At 39.5% G+C, this 15,353-nt stretch overlaps 1 protein-coding gene across 1 annotated transcript in view; it reads left to right on the plus strand.

Annotated features, from left to right (window-relative positions):
• The first annotated feature begins 1,426 nt into the window (after nt 1-1,426).
• The window catches only part of ephb2b (eph receptor B2b), a 111,750-nt gene continuing 97,823 nt past the window's right edge, over nt 1,427-15,353 (plus strand). Inside the window, exon 1 of the mRNA XM_070902166.1 lies at nt 1,427-1,478. Coding sequence (XP_070758267.1) covers nt 1,427-1,478 — 52 coding nt within the window. The remainder of the gene's footprint in view (nt 1,479-15,353) is intronic.

Below are 15,353 nucleotides of genomic sequence, written 5' to 3' on the forward strand. Positions count from 1 at the left end.
AGTAACAGCATGTAAACTTTTTTTAAATTGCATCTTTTGAATCACTCAATAACAGTTTTGAAGCTGGTGGATGCAAACTCACTATTATATTAAATTATAGAATTAATTGGAACTCCTCCTCAAATTTTTCTGACTTTACTTTAATATCAGCGTGCCCTATTTTACAGAAGGAATACCAGTTCCCATAGTTTGTTATAATAAGTCTCATATATATATATATATTATTTTTTTAATTTGCTTTTACAAGACACTTAGTGCAAACTCTAAAACTGGCTCTTGGACTCTTGTGAAAAAAGGGAAAATGTACTGTAAAAGCTATAAAATCAAAGAAATATTCAATTTAATTTAATATACATACTGTATTTTGTGTTTTTTTTTTAAAATCCATTGTGCCTTATCGTCTGTTTAAATACACACAGCTGCCAGAAAAGGAAAAGGTTTTATTCTAATTTACATATCACTATATTATGATTTAATTCACATAATCTATTCTATAGGCAAATGAAATTAATATATATGTATAAATTATTGGAATAGGTACAACAATCAATCAAGAATTTTAAACTTCATACATTTAATTGATTAAATAAGGAACAACATACAGAAAACAATACTAATATTTTATCAGAGTAAATAATCGTAATAAAATATTTTCCTAATATTTGCACACTGTCATTTCTTACCGTTATCACTTGTCCCAGAAAAAAAAGAACCCAAACATCATATGGCCTCGTGTAAGGCTTATTAGAAAACTGTAAAGTGGTAACAAATTAAATAATAATGGAGGTGAAACTGGAAAAGTAGAACTTACTTTAGTTGTTCTCCCGTGTTCGTCACCTGTTACAGCGCCAAAAATCCCTTAATGGCTCCTAGGAGCCTCATCGTGAACACGTTTAAACTTTTCCTGATAAAAGAATAACCAGTATTTCCATTTCGGCTCGTGTGGCAGTGAGAATAAGTTGCTCCATCTTTTATAAATGCCCCACATGGTCCCAAAACACTTAATTATCTCTAGGTAAGGCAGTGTGGACTGTCCTCCTCTTGATGATTGACAGCGGGGCAAATTGAAGTGGCTTTTAAGGGGAAGAAGGATCTTCTTGACGAGCGGCTGCATGGATAATTCAAACATTTTAAGCATCTTATCATTAACTACTCACATTTAGCTATATTTTATGTTCTATAGGAGACTGGTTGGGTTAATATATCGCTAAAATGCGGAGCTGTGTTTCTGCGTTGCTCCATGCTCCCCTCTGTCTGTCGTTTTTTTGGTTTCGCCCAAACTTGGTTCTGATTTGAGTTGGTTTTCTCTGCTATCTGGGATCGCTCTATTGGAGGTGAAGGACCGCCTGTCCCCTCTCTGCCTTTGCTGTCAATGGCTTTCGGGACGTATTTTATTTGAATGTCTGGGCGATTTAAGTGACCAATAATGGATATTCTATGGATATTATGGACCATACCGGCCGTAATAGCTGTTGAAGGTAAGCTAATGTTTTCATTAACGGTTAAAGCCGCATCCTCTTGCCGGCTTTGAGTTTGAGACAAAGCGCGTGATAAGACGTTTGTTCATTTTAAGCGAAGAAGGCTAACGGAAAATGAATCACTTTTCAGCTTCCTTAATGTCTGTTAATGTGTTATAGCATGGCGTTTACAGTGCTTACATGCACCGTAGAGTCAGCTCAAAACAGCAGGCAGGGGATGATGATGAGGGGGGGACTCACAAAAACATGCTCCCGCATCTCCGCAGGTATAAGGATGCTGTTCAACGTTAGTAGCGTTAATTGCGGAATAAAACTGCGGGCTTTTGTGTTGCACAGCTTGCTACACCCGGTTAGACACCGTCAAATCTCAGCCAGGTAACCTAGGTCTCATCCTGTGTGTGTGTGTGTGTGTGTGTGTGTGTGTGTGTGTGTGTCCGTGGAGGTGTTTCGTCTCAGTTGGTGATAAAAACGTGAAAGACGAATGCCTTAAAGCTTTCTTGTCGGTATGTCCGAGACTAAATGCGCAAATATAGACGCTGAACATATCCTAGTTTAACTCACCAAAGGCTCTGCCTGGTCCTTGTGCAGTCATTTGTACGCAAAGCTTCGCTAAGCAGTAATAGGCAGCAGGCAGCGTGGCTCAACCCACAATGAAACAGGTTGAATGGTGACAATAATCTCTATAATATGTGTTTACAGTAGTTTGTCTGTGATGTTCAAAAGCAGCTCTATAGTGGTCTTACCATACTTATTGTTACAGTATTCAAATATATAACACCTCTGGCACTTTTAGGGGCTATATTATTGTGATATTTGCCCTTTAATCATAAAACAATTATTTGAAAGCTGAAATGAAAGCTATTTTTTACAGTTTCTTTTAATTGAAGTGGTGTCAAGTCTATACTATCAGTTTTAATTTGCAGGAGAATTTATGTAGGCCCCTACCTAGACTCAGTTTGCCCTGTGACAGGACAGGAGACATTTGCCACGCTGAAGAATGGAAAGTGTCAGCCCAGTCATGCATTTATTCAGACTATTTTTAGGATGTTGTCAGAAAACAAACATGTCTTCTTCCTCTGGTCAGTTTGACTAAGCCACGTAATTACAGGTGGAGTTAAGAAACTATGTAAAAAGTCAACCAAATGTAACCCGCAGGATAAAACGTCAACAAAAAGAAAAACAGGAAAACAAATATTTAGCTGCTTGTTTACTGCAAAATAATTTGTACATGTGCAATAATATCCCAAGTCTGTAGAGCAAATGTTGAAGAACCTGTCAGTTCCCATGTAGGACTGGCACAGAGACAAACGTCATGCGTATTTATGCAGACTTCTGCTGACTGCTCCTCCTGCGTATGGTTTCAATGTAGTCACGTCTCTAAAGCAGACCAACGGAAGCAATCGTGAAGGCTTACATTACATTTCACATTGGCAGCTGAAACATTTGTGTCACCGCTTTTTAATTGTATTTAAGGTTTGATCACTAGACATCGTTCCAGGACAACCATTATATTTTAGTAAATTATATGCATCCAGTCTTAGCACGAAAACATCCCCATAATACAGGGAATAATGTACAACATACATTTCATACAATCCATAAATTTTATTTGAATATCTTACAAATATATTGTATGATATACTTCATATCTTTGAACATCTCGCCAGATGTGTTAATATTAAAACTGCATGAATTATACTGTCATGTCCCACATCTTTGTTTTTTTGAATAATATATTGAATATTAATATACAATGAATATATTCTAGATTTAGTTAAAATATGTTCAGTAAAAAAATACGTTCTACGAATCTCATGATAGGTAACTATATATCGTTATACCATATGTATAAAATTAATATTCAATATGATTTGTTTTCTTTTAATTACTGAAATCATGATGCTTGATTGCTATCATAATGGTTATTTATCTTTTGATTTTATCCTTGCTGTTTTGTCCAAGAGCAAGGGAAGCACAGGATGTGAAAAGTGCCAGAAATAACAACAGATTCACACTACACAGTGAATCACTTCCCCTTGTTTCCTTCCTTCTCTTTAAAATGCAAACACAGTTACTGTTTGTCTACATGTACGATCTACTGTGAAGCGTATGTGAAAGCTGAGAGCATACAGTGCCTCAAATACCGATCGGCACGGTTCCTCAAATAGTTATTGTAGTGCATTGAAGTACACTTAAGAGGATTTAGAAGATGCTCTTGATATCTAGTGTTCTATCTAGATATACAGTATGCATGTTGCAGTACCTTTCGGGCCTGTGGTGTTTCACATTTTGATTCGGAGACCAGCTAGTCTCGTCGCCAACTCGAAACAGCCCCCCTCCATTTTACCCTGTGAATCACCCTAGTCGACTGTCCAATGAAGTTGCAAGGATGGCTTACGTATGAGAAATAAAGGGTTGAAAAAGAGGTCACTGCAGCTCTAATCCGAAAAAAAAAAAAAATCCCAGCATGCAACAGAAAAGAACCCTCCATTGGATCGTTTTGACACGTTTAGTGACGGGACACTACATTTCCTCTATTGTTATTTTTGTTTAAGAGAGAGTGGCGTCTTCGCATAGTTCTGCTTTTTGTTATTGACGAGCGCTACTTGCTAAATGTGTGCTAAATTATACTGTTCTATCGCATTACATTATTTGTTGAACACCGAAGCACTATTTGTATTGTCGGAAAGGTTTGGTAAAAAAAAAAAAGAGAAAAATAAGCGGAGTACTAATGAAATCACACATTTCTTGAACTATACCTAAACGTATGAAAATGCTACTTGTTATACAACTAATCAATGAATCGGGCAGGGATCACATACTGGAGAGGATTAAAACTGGGGCCAAACTTCAGAAAATCCTTGCTGCGTCCTGTAAATTGGCCTTTTAAATGCTGTTGTTTGAATTTAGCCTCTGACCTTTTTCCCTCAGCATTGTATCTCTACTACACCATGTCCCCTCTCTCTAGTAATATCGCCATGTTGGTCAACTATATGTTTATTAATCAGTGCCATTCAACCACTTTTCAAAGGCATTTAATGTACCCTGTGGAATGTGAAACAACTCTAAATTGTTGATTAGTGTTAATGTGTGCTGCCATTGATGCCACGTCTTATTGGTTTAGTTAACAGGAACAGACAGGCCCTTTTTCGAAAATTAATGGAGGTAGTACTGCCAAGGAAATTAGCTTAGCTATGTCAAACATGTCTATGAAAACACACTGTGGATTTATCCCTTCATTAGTTCACCCATTCATTGTCATCAGTGCTCAGTTGACAGCAATACTAACAACAGCGCTCATCTAATTCTGTTGAGTGGAAATTCTCAGATTCATCCCCGGTCATAAAATTGTAGTAGCTTGTATTGTTCGGAGGAGATGAAATTTATGAGATGGATCATTTGCCCCCCCCCCCCCCCCCCCCCGTTGTGGTAGTACAGTTTGTACTGTGCAAACACAGCAAACATTTTCCGGGAGGATTGGTGTGGAGTTGCTTTGATGCAATGGCAACCTCCTCTAGACTTGTATGCAAGTTGTTGTTGGGGTCGTCAGGATGATAGATCACTTTGATGCAACATTTTTTCACTTTTTCTTTGAAGGAACAGGGACAGAAACCACAGTAGAGGATGGTGAAGTGGGTTAGAATGAGATCACAGCATGAAGTCTTTAAAAAATGTCTAGCAGATTTGATTGCATTTCAATATGTGCTGCATTCTTTCAGCGCTCTATTGAGCACTGGAGCGGTTGAAAGTTGGCAAACACTGGCACACTAGTTGATGTTTTCAATATTTCAGTTTTTTTGTTTTGATTTAATTCAGTAAATTACATATATTTATGTATTTTGCATAACCCCTTCAGTGCCATTTTCTCACACAATATAAGGAAGTCTGACAGTTCAAGGCACAGTATGATTGTTAATGTTTTGAAAGTCCTGCCAAGTTTGGTAAAGATGCTTTCAAATGTAAATTCAGTTGCTGTTCCTGACCGGAATTGTTTTGTAAGGAATAGACGGGTGAGTGTAACATGGAAGCATTATGTTTTGTGGAAGAGTAACAAAAGACAGACGGAGGCGGGCTCCGAAATGGGATTAGATAAAGGTAAAATGAGCGACCGTATACAATCCGTGTTTTCTCAGTCCACCCAATGAGCAGATGCATGGAGCTGGCCTGCACGCCAACCGCCACAGTAGGCTTTCACAAAGAATCTGTCTCTATTCAAGCCTTAATCCATGCTGCCGAGGGCCCAGGCATTGTCACTTTGCATGCAAAATTTCAATTAGTGCTGGTACCAGTTGTTTCGCTTGAAGGGGGGTGTCACATTTCAGAGACATCTATGGCTACCTTTAGGGTGAGATTAAGGCAGAAGTGTCACCGCTTTGCTTAAGAAAATCTTGCATTGCATAAGGTTACTGACACTGGTACTGAGCTGCTCTGCTTTATTATGGCCACTGTAGATATTAGACCTAGACCTTGGTCAGGTTACTAGAGGTTTGAATGTATTGTAATACATATACAAAGTTTGTTATCTGAAAGTTAAGTTGGAAAAACATAGAGGAGGATGATTCCCTTAAGTTGTAAGTTGTTACAACCTTCACACATGGGATTTCTGTGTCGTAGGTTTCTGTCCCGGCTCTGTCTGTTGCTCCTGGCTCCAGCTTGTTAAGTTTTCAGTCCAAGACATGATTGACTGTGCGACGCTGTTTCCATACTTTCAGTTGTTTGACTCTGACTACTGCGGTTCACCGTCATGAGCCAACTCTTCAATCTCTCCTGCCTTTAACTGTTGGGTCAAGTTTGCTTATGTTCACTTCCTGTGAGTGCACTACAGAGTTTAGAGTGGAAGCTAAGTCTAAGGATCAGTTTACCGAAGTTCTGAATTTAACTACCACACTGGGAAGTACCATCATACGGTTAAAAACACAGCATAACACACTGAATGACAACTTCAGAAGCCAAACCAAATCTGAGCTGTATCACACTGCACGGCCTCCACAGACTGTACCTAGTGGCTTAACACGTACTATTACTATATTGATGTATACAGTACTGTACTGTAGATCTACTGCATTCAGACTGACCTTTGCCCACTTCATATATTCAAAAGAGAACAGGTGTTTAATCTTCTGTCTCTTTGGTCTGTAATCAGGCCTGTTTAGTTTGCAGAGACAAGCTGGTCAGATATGGTTGCTACTTGATGCTATCAGAAAATGAAAATATTTTCAGAGTCAACAGGTGTTTCGAGTCTTTCGATAGGCAAGATAATGCTGCGAGTGCATGACTGAAACAGCAACTGAGAACAGTGGGTTCATTTTAAAGTAAATATGACTTCATTTAGACTCCCTCGGTGTGTTTTAGCCTTTAAAGAGGCTTGATTTAAAGCATACTTAATTTATACTAATTATTTTGCTCTGAAGCGTTGTGCATTTCTTTGTATACAGTATGTGTAATAACGTGTTAATTATGAATTTATAACAATTGGAAAGACGTTATAGTTAAATGTACAGGACCCGGACAGAAGATGAATTACACTGCACTGAGATACAAAAACTCTTGTGCTTAATGTATTTGTTTTTGTAAAACAAAGGGTCCAGTCCTTGTGTAGCTAAATTAACAACATTTTCAAAATTAAGTAGAAGAAGACAAAAACAAGTTACCAACTTTATCACCATGTGAAATTGCCATGTACATTAGCAATGTTGCTAATATTGTTCATATCTGTTTAATTGTTAAAGAACCAAGAAACCTGAGAGCTGTAAGCACAGATATTATTATGGGTTCATAACAAGACTGTCACAAGCGCATACATGTTTCACAAGTCTGACAGGAAATCTTAATCTACGATCTCATCAAATCTTAAACACATAAAAAGCTCTATCCACCCCTTTCACTTATATCAAGTTGGTCATATCAAACAAAAGTATGTGCGGGTTAAATGATTTGCACGCAACTCTTAGCATTTGATGTATTCTTCTTAAAGTGTCTAATAAGTGACATTTAGTTTTTATGTTAATTGCCAGTCCCAGAAAAATACACACATTGACTTTCAATTACTTTCCTTCATTGTCTATAAAGTTTCTCTTAATACTAGTCCAGACATTGAACATGTGTTGTTTATTTCTTTAGACAAAAATCAAATATATAATTTTTATGTAGCGTATGCACAGAACTTTTGTACAAGGCCTTTTCATGCACAACCCAATCTCTGTTCAGAAAATAGTAAATCAATTTCAAATCATGCTACAGATAGAATTTCTTCTAAGTTTTTATATAACACTGGATGTACTGTGTGCTATGAATAGTGAAAAGATGTATTGAAATGTATTATTTAGTGAGGATCAGGTGAATTAGGGGCCTTGAGATTTGTTTTTCTTGCAGTGCTTTAAGGATAGGTGTGCCGTTTGATTCGAGGGCTGTAATTGTTTCAGTATGTAGTCGGTGTGGTCAAAAAGTGAAAGAGTGTGACTAAAGCTATTATAACAGTGTTATAGTGCATGCGCTCCTAAATTTGAGATTGGACAAAGATAAGGTCATACTTAACTCAACGTCTTAGAGCAGGTTGTTCTTTTTTTTCCACATTTTTCACATATTAAAAGCATCTATTATCTACATAAAGCATCTATTATGTATATTACCCAATTAAGTTTACAGACATTGGTTATAAATTAATTCAGAGAGTTTAACTCTGCAATTAGATTGAAGTTTGTGACCAATGGGCCTGCTGCAGCCCTGTGGAATATAGTTCGCATATGGTGTTTTCTTGCTGACTAGAAGAGTAGAGAGTAGTTTGGGTAAATAGAAACTTGCTTTACCTCCATGTAACCTCTCTGATATTTCACACAGGAATCTAGATCAAGGATGTTCTTATATCCTGCTATCTTAATTAGCACATGTTAATTGGCAATGTGCAGTCTCTTGGTAAGTCATATTTATTAGGAAGAGCCTGATTCATCGTAACCCGTTGGGAATAGAAATCATTAGGGGACAGTGAAATGTATTTCCAGACATTATTCATAACAGGAAACGTGTAAGCACTCACAATCAAAATGGCTCCGCAACATCAAGGCCTAATTTGCAGTCTGAATTCTTTGTGCAGTCTCCGTAATTTGACTTCTCAGCCATTATGTGGGATCAGTGTGCTTTATGTCTTTGTCACTGTATATTTCCTGTTTTTGTCCCGCCAGTAAAATTGTTGTTCATAAGTCTAAAAATGATAACTGAGTTTGCTCGAAAAGCGGCGATAAACGGATCAACGTGACCCGTGTTCCTGTCACATCCTTCATGTGAACGTTGAGTTATACACATTAACAATATGGCGCTTGTAATGTTCAACACAGCAAACCCAGCTACTGAGCGAGGACACAGGGAGAAAGAGAGACAGAAGGAGGAGGAGGAGGAGGAGGGAGAGTGTACCCTGAGAGAGGTCAGACCTCGTTTCAGAGACCCCCATCCACACACACCCCAGGTACTGTGACACTGCCTTTATGAGCGCGCCCGTAGAACACAAACCCACCGGATTAGTGTCTGGCTCTCAATGTCCCCGGGAGCAGAGCCCATCGCCCGAGACAAAGCGGTGCTGATTGCGTTGTCATCTGCATCACAAAGGGAAGCCTTTTCTACCTGAACCGCTGCCTGTGCGCCGCGCTGCACATCACATCTATCAGCGACTCTGGACCCACGTGACATCTGCCTTTTGTTTTTTGTTCATCTCTGTCTCCCCCTCTTCCATTCTCTCTCTCCGTCTGTCCACCACAGCCCATATCAACAGCAGGACCCCCTCCCCCTTCCCTCCTCTGTGGAAACTAGCTTCTTAGTCTTCACCAGCACTGACCGTTTTTCTGTTTTTGCCGGTAGTTATGTGCTCAGCGCGGTGTGCATCATCTTCTCTCGCTACAAAGACCCACTAACGCATTGGTTGTCTTCCCTCTTTTCCCCTCTGGCTCTGGCTGGCTAGCTGTATCTCAGCTCAGCCAACATGCAGACACATCAGACAAAAAGCCCAGTCTCCCGCTGTCAGACCCTAACACGTCTATCGGTCTCACTCGGACAGAGAGAACTCCCCAGCTGAGGTGCTGCCAGTAAGCAGACGTGTTTTATCTGATTAGTGTACTGGGCAGCCGAGCTCTGTTCTGTGACTGATGGCTGTTGTCTCGTGTTGTTGACCCAGGCAGCTCCAGCAGCCATAACAGAGATAGATCAAGCTTCCCTATTCGGATTATCCTCTTATGCTTATGTACATACGAGTTTACCATAAGGCTTATGTTGGCTTTTAAATGCTTTGCAGTACTTCATCATCATCATCATCATCATCAAAGAAATTACTTTTTAAAGTCCCCATCTTCCTTTCATATTTTATGACCTGAATGTGCACTTCTCTTTAACCTGTGGAACAAAGTTTTCATTTTTGGGGAGAAACAAAGATGTTAGCGCTATCTCAGTCATGATAAATGTAGCTGAAAGGTACACTTTTAATCTCCCATTTAAGACGCTTTATGAATAGATTCAATAGATAAACCAGGGTTTGACATTTAAACAGCAGAGGGAGGGATGGAAAGCCAGAGAATGACTTTTTGTGTCCTAAAGTGTGATAGTTGATTTCTATTAAGTAATTGCATTAGCTTAGAGAATAGGGAATTAACACAAAGCAATTAACTGATTTGGCCTTTGGCTGTGACTTGTCTGGTTTTAGAGAGCTGGAGCTCATCCTGTGTTTTCACAGATTAATTTAGAAATCACATTCAGTCAGATGCAGAGCCTTGTAAACCATACAATGGGAGACTCTAGCACTTGATATACCTCAGTAAAATAAGTCAATACATTTATCATGGGTGGGTGCATAGCAGAAAACAACCATTGCTGTGAGATTTCAAGCATGGTTCATTCTAATTAAGCTGTAAACCTAATAAAGAAATGCACTTCATGACTAAAAGACAAAGTGCAGGGTGGAGGGTTAAGAGGTGAGGAATCTCAAAGGCAAGGGTCATCACAACAGCAGGGTAAACACACTTCTTTGTGCTTAATTGCCTGTTGTCAAATTACTGAGGACTGCTAGGCCATGATGGCTAATTGTCAACAGCAAGAGTGTAATTTTCATTTCAACTTTAGGGGTAGAGATCTATTGGGAACTGCTTAAGACGCCACAATTATCTTCTTCACCATAGAGAGTTGTGTGGTCTTAATGGGATTCTGCCATTGTGTGTCATACACAGTGTGTACTATAAGCAACACTTTGGCACTTAACACTACACCCTGACCTGAACAATGAATTGAGAGAGGGGCATGTTAGCTGATCTACACAGTTACGTATTTACACACAAAAAGCCATGTTATTTGAGTAGTGGGCATGGACAAGTGGGCAGACTCTATTTTCCTCTTTATAATAGATAAAATGCTTATGTTGAGTTAAGGATATTGTGAATTCAAGAACAATTCATGAATAAAAGCATAATTTTAAAGGCACATTTATTAGAACTAGAAGACATTGTGACATTTTACGGACAAATATTTAAGGTGACAATACAGGATGTCTGCCCTCTGTATTAGTAACTCCTTGAAGTGAGTTAAAGAAAAATTAAGTTGAGTTCTGAGATCTCAGCCATTACTTTGGTGAGTACAATGTTATCATAATCAGTAGAACGGATGGCCTGGGATATGACAATAAAACCCATGCTGAAGTTTTCCTTTAATTGTCAGTTGTGTCATATCTCCTTCTGTAAAATAACAAAATAAACTGATGCCGCTGTGTAACATTTACTGCTGGTTAATTATAACAAAGTGACCAATACAGATCGACAGAGTTATCGTCGTAGTAAGCATGCGAGAGGTTTCATCAGGTGGCAGGTGGAGCACACAATGAACCTGACCAGTGGATTTATTTTACTTCAAACACAGGCATAATTTGGATTGATGAAAGGCAGGACTTTTTTATTTTTTCTCTGACCTCATACCACTGTAATCAGTCTACCTCGGCTTACAGCTCCAAAATCAATAGCCTAGACTCAGCAAAGATTATACCCTTATGATTGTGTTTATAGAGCCCTATCAATTGACTCTTCATTGTAGTCGTTTTATATTCAGCAAAGCCGGTGATAAATGCACCATTTGGGCAGAGAAAGCTTACCTGAATTTACATAATCACTTGTCTGAAAGTGGATCTAGTGTGGGGAGCAATCAGCAGCATCTGCCACACTCACACTTGTAAGAGCTCCTGTTAATGCAATAACATCTTGTCCCCCTCTTGCTCCAACTAACAATTCATTGTTATTTTATTCTAATTGCAAACCTGTTAAAGATTTCCAGCAGGAAACACTATCTCTAAAAACCCGTCCCCGCGATTCTAGAGCTGCCAAAGAAAGACCGATACACGTCCTCTGGGGTCAATAAAACAATATCTGGAATCACAATACAGCCATGAGGTAACGTGGCTTACAAAACGGGAGCCAGGTATATAAGGAGATGGTGAAATGATGACTGTTTTCCATGCCTTCCCCTGGCAGGGCCTTTCAGGGAGAAATCACAATGGATCATTTGGGAGGGCAGCTGGAAAATCCATAGAGAATCTCAGGGGACCTGCTGTGCCTGTGAAATCAATACAGAGATCCAGCTGAGACTATTAAATGAAATGAATGTCATATGATAGGGTTAAACATGTAGAATATTATTATTCATACAGTCCAAATAGGTTTTTCATCTGCAAATAATACAAGCAGGCATGGACGTCAATAAAGGCACCACAGACTGTCTTGTATTTCAAGCACCAACTATACATACAAGCAGTCCGTCATGTCTGTGATCTGTTGTTAGCTTTAAGACAGAGAGAGAGGCAGAGAGGGCAACTGAGAGAGTTAAATACATTTAAGCTTTACTATATTTGGTTTCATTATAGTGTATTACTAAATAAGAAGTACTGTAGCCGAAGATAAAACTCTGCAGCACTCAGGTTGCGGGCACTCTCAAATATAAATTACGATTTCCCAAAGCCTGAGGTAACAATTTAAATATTTATATTCATTATTTCCTCTGACCAACAGTCCAAATCCCAAAGAGAGTAATTTTACTATCACGTAAGACAGAGCAAAGCAGTAAATCCTTACATTTAAATGCTGAAACCAGGTAATGTTTGGCATTTTTTCTTGAAAAATAGTTAGCTTGACTATTATATAGCTTATGGAACTAATGTTTTGGAGCTGCTTCTATTTTTCAGTTTATCTGTATTGAAATCTCTTTCTGTTTTACCACTCTATTGTCAGTTTATACAACATAATGGCTATTTGAGGAGCAAAACCTTTAAAACACAGCTTTCGTAAATTAAAGTATATTCCAAACATGTGCCATTTTATGGATGCTTTTATCTAAAGTGCCTTATACTAGCATAAGGGAACAAATACATTTGTGGCATGGGTGGCCCCAGCAGGGAAGGAACCCCAGAAGTGGGTACAGTTACTCGCCTGCTGTGCTCACTGCGGTACCGCCCCAGCCTGATTACGCCTCTCCTGAGCACTTTTCAATCTGCTTTTCTTTAGAAATGGTTTGACACTCTGTAGTGGTCAGGCAGGCACACTACAAGCATGTAGCTGCGTACAAGTTGATGGGGCTGCTGTCAGGAAGCCTGCCTGTTGGAGTGATTGAAAAAGCATGTTTGGGATTAGCCGTCTGTCCTCATCTGTGTGACGTTCTGGCAGGGGTGTGTGTCCGGGGTTTGCACCGCTCTCTGGGCCTGCCATAGTGCTGAGTGATGGCATAGGTAGAGTTGGACCTCGGTTCTCGCACTCTGCTGACACAGAGCCTCTCACACTACCAAATGCACACACACACACACACACACACACACACTAACACATTTTTCTACATGACCTGCCCATGCTAGCGGGCGCACGTGTCCCTACTCTGTGGCCCGATACATGGAGAGAGATAATTTAAATCCGTGCTCCAGATGTCCCTTGGGCACGCTAAATTCAACAGTTTTAACACAAAGAGAAAGGGAATTGTTGTTTTGACTTAGCTTCATTTTGCCTCACTGAGCAAAATGGAAAGGCTTTGGGTCATTTTACTATATGACTTAACTTTTCTTCCCATCATGAGAACCTGTAAAACAGCACATTACGCAAAAAATGATATTCTTTGATCTTAGTGCCTACAGTAATACGTCCTATTTTTGTGAAATAGAAACTGAGGTCCATAATAGTGTTTAGTGGTTTTCCTCCTTACAGACAGATTTTTGGCATGAACACATACTAATCTCTATTTCTACTGATACTCGCATGCTCATTTTCTTTCTCTCTTATTCTGTTCTCTAGACACAAATGTATGAACACTTCTGTCTACACTCTTTCCAACTCAACACCTGCAGGGTTGTGCCGTCAGGCTTTTAAGGAGTCATGGCATTAACATGGAAACCAGAGGCCTGAGGCTGGATTAGTCGAGAGGAGGTGTGAACACAAGGGTCAGGGCAAAGATGGCCTTTCAGCTAATATTTGTCGTCATACCTTTACCCCTGTATGTCATATCATAATACGTGGCACATACTGACAGACAAACATACAGTCACAAAAGGAAAAATGAATGTTCCTTTTTTGCTATTGGTGATTTTTTTCTCTCTCTCTTTGATTCTTTGAAAAATTCAAATGCACACACATCTGATTCCTGTACATGTTATAGCCTGAGGCGGGTGTTTTGAGGAGCCTTAGGTTTCCTTTTGTTGAGTAAAGACTATGGAAACTAGTGTCTTGCTGGAAATAAGGTTGAAATTGCTGTTAACATTATACCTGGGGGTCCGTGGGCTGTATGCTAAGAACTCCACCAAACCTAGGCTGGGATCATTTTCCACAGCACAGGTTGGATCTGTCAGTTTTTTTACGTTTATCGTTTTTTTGGGCCTTTGAAGCTGAAATCCATAACTTTCTGCACATTCCAACAACAGCAAAGACGACAACGCATCCAGTAGCACATTTGTGAAGTTGGAAATGTCAATGACGGACCATACAACATGAATGCAAAAATAGTATTTACTGAAGTGATGAAGTTAGATAGTATTGAAATTGTTAACAAGACAGGTGCAACCCGACGTACCCAACAAACAATGTTCAAAGGGTATGAAGAGTCTCTCCAAACCCAGTAAATGTGCCGTTTTTAATGTTTCCCTGCACTTTAACCACCATACAGATTAATATAATGATTTGTTACTTTTAAAAACATGGATTTCAGCTTAAAACGAGTGACAAGGAGTAAGCAGTCAGGACACTTTGGTACTGATGAACACCTGTTGCCTGAAGACATCAAAGGTTTTGACCATGGAAAAGCCCTCTAACCACTTGGACACCTGACTTGACAGATGCAAACAGATACTAGACCATGTGTGCTGATGTATTTACTGCCCCACCACTTCTGAGGAAGAAGCCCAGCCATTGTTCTTTAACAAATGTTCATTTAAGCATGAAGAGAATCAGATCGTACATCTCAGAAAGTGATTACTTCAGCACTAATGGGGCAAAAGGAAACGGTGGTCCTCAAGGTTTCTACCTTTTCAATTGTTGCAAGGCTGTGGGACGACCAATTCACAGCACCTAATCCTTAGGCTGACAAAAGAAGTGTGCTGAACTCTCACTCCTTGCCGCTTACACTCATGTTAGGTAGCTGAAGGGCTTTTCTCAACAGCTCACTCTTATAGCCTCACATGCCCGATTTCTAAAAAAACCCCACATTTGCTGCCATCTTTACCTCCTTTGTCCTGCTCCAGGCCTGTCCCGTAAAAAAACGGCGTCACCCGCTTTTCTTTCTCTGACCATCCGCCACCTGTCATCCCCATGCTAATGTGAAACATTAACAGCCTGAGAGCCCGAGTAGAAACGCACCACTTCGAAGAAATACATTACCTGTCACTCT

The sequence above is a fragment of the Enoplosus armatus genome, chromosome 3 (assembly GCF_043641665.1).
Source record: "Enoplosus armatus isolate fEnoArm2 chromosome 3, fEnoArm2.hap1, whole genome shotgun sequence".
Classification (NCBI taxonomy): Eukaryota; Metazoa; Chordata; class Actinopteri; order Centrarchiformes; family Enoplosidae; genus Enoplosus; species Enoplosus armatus.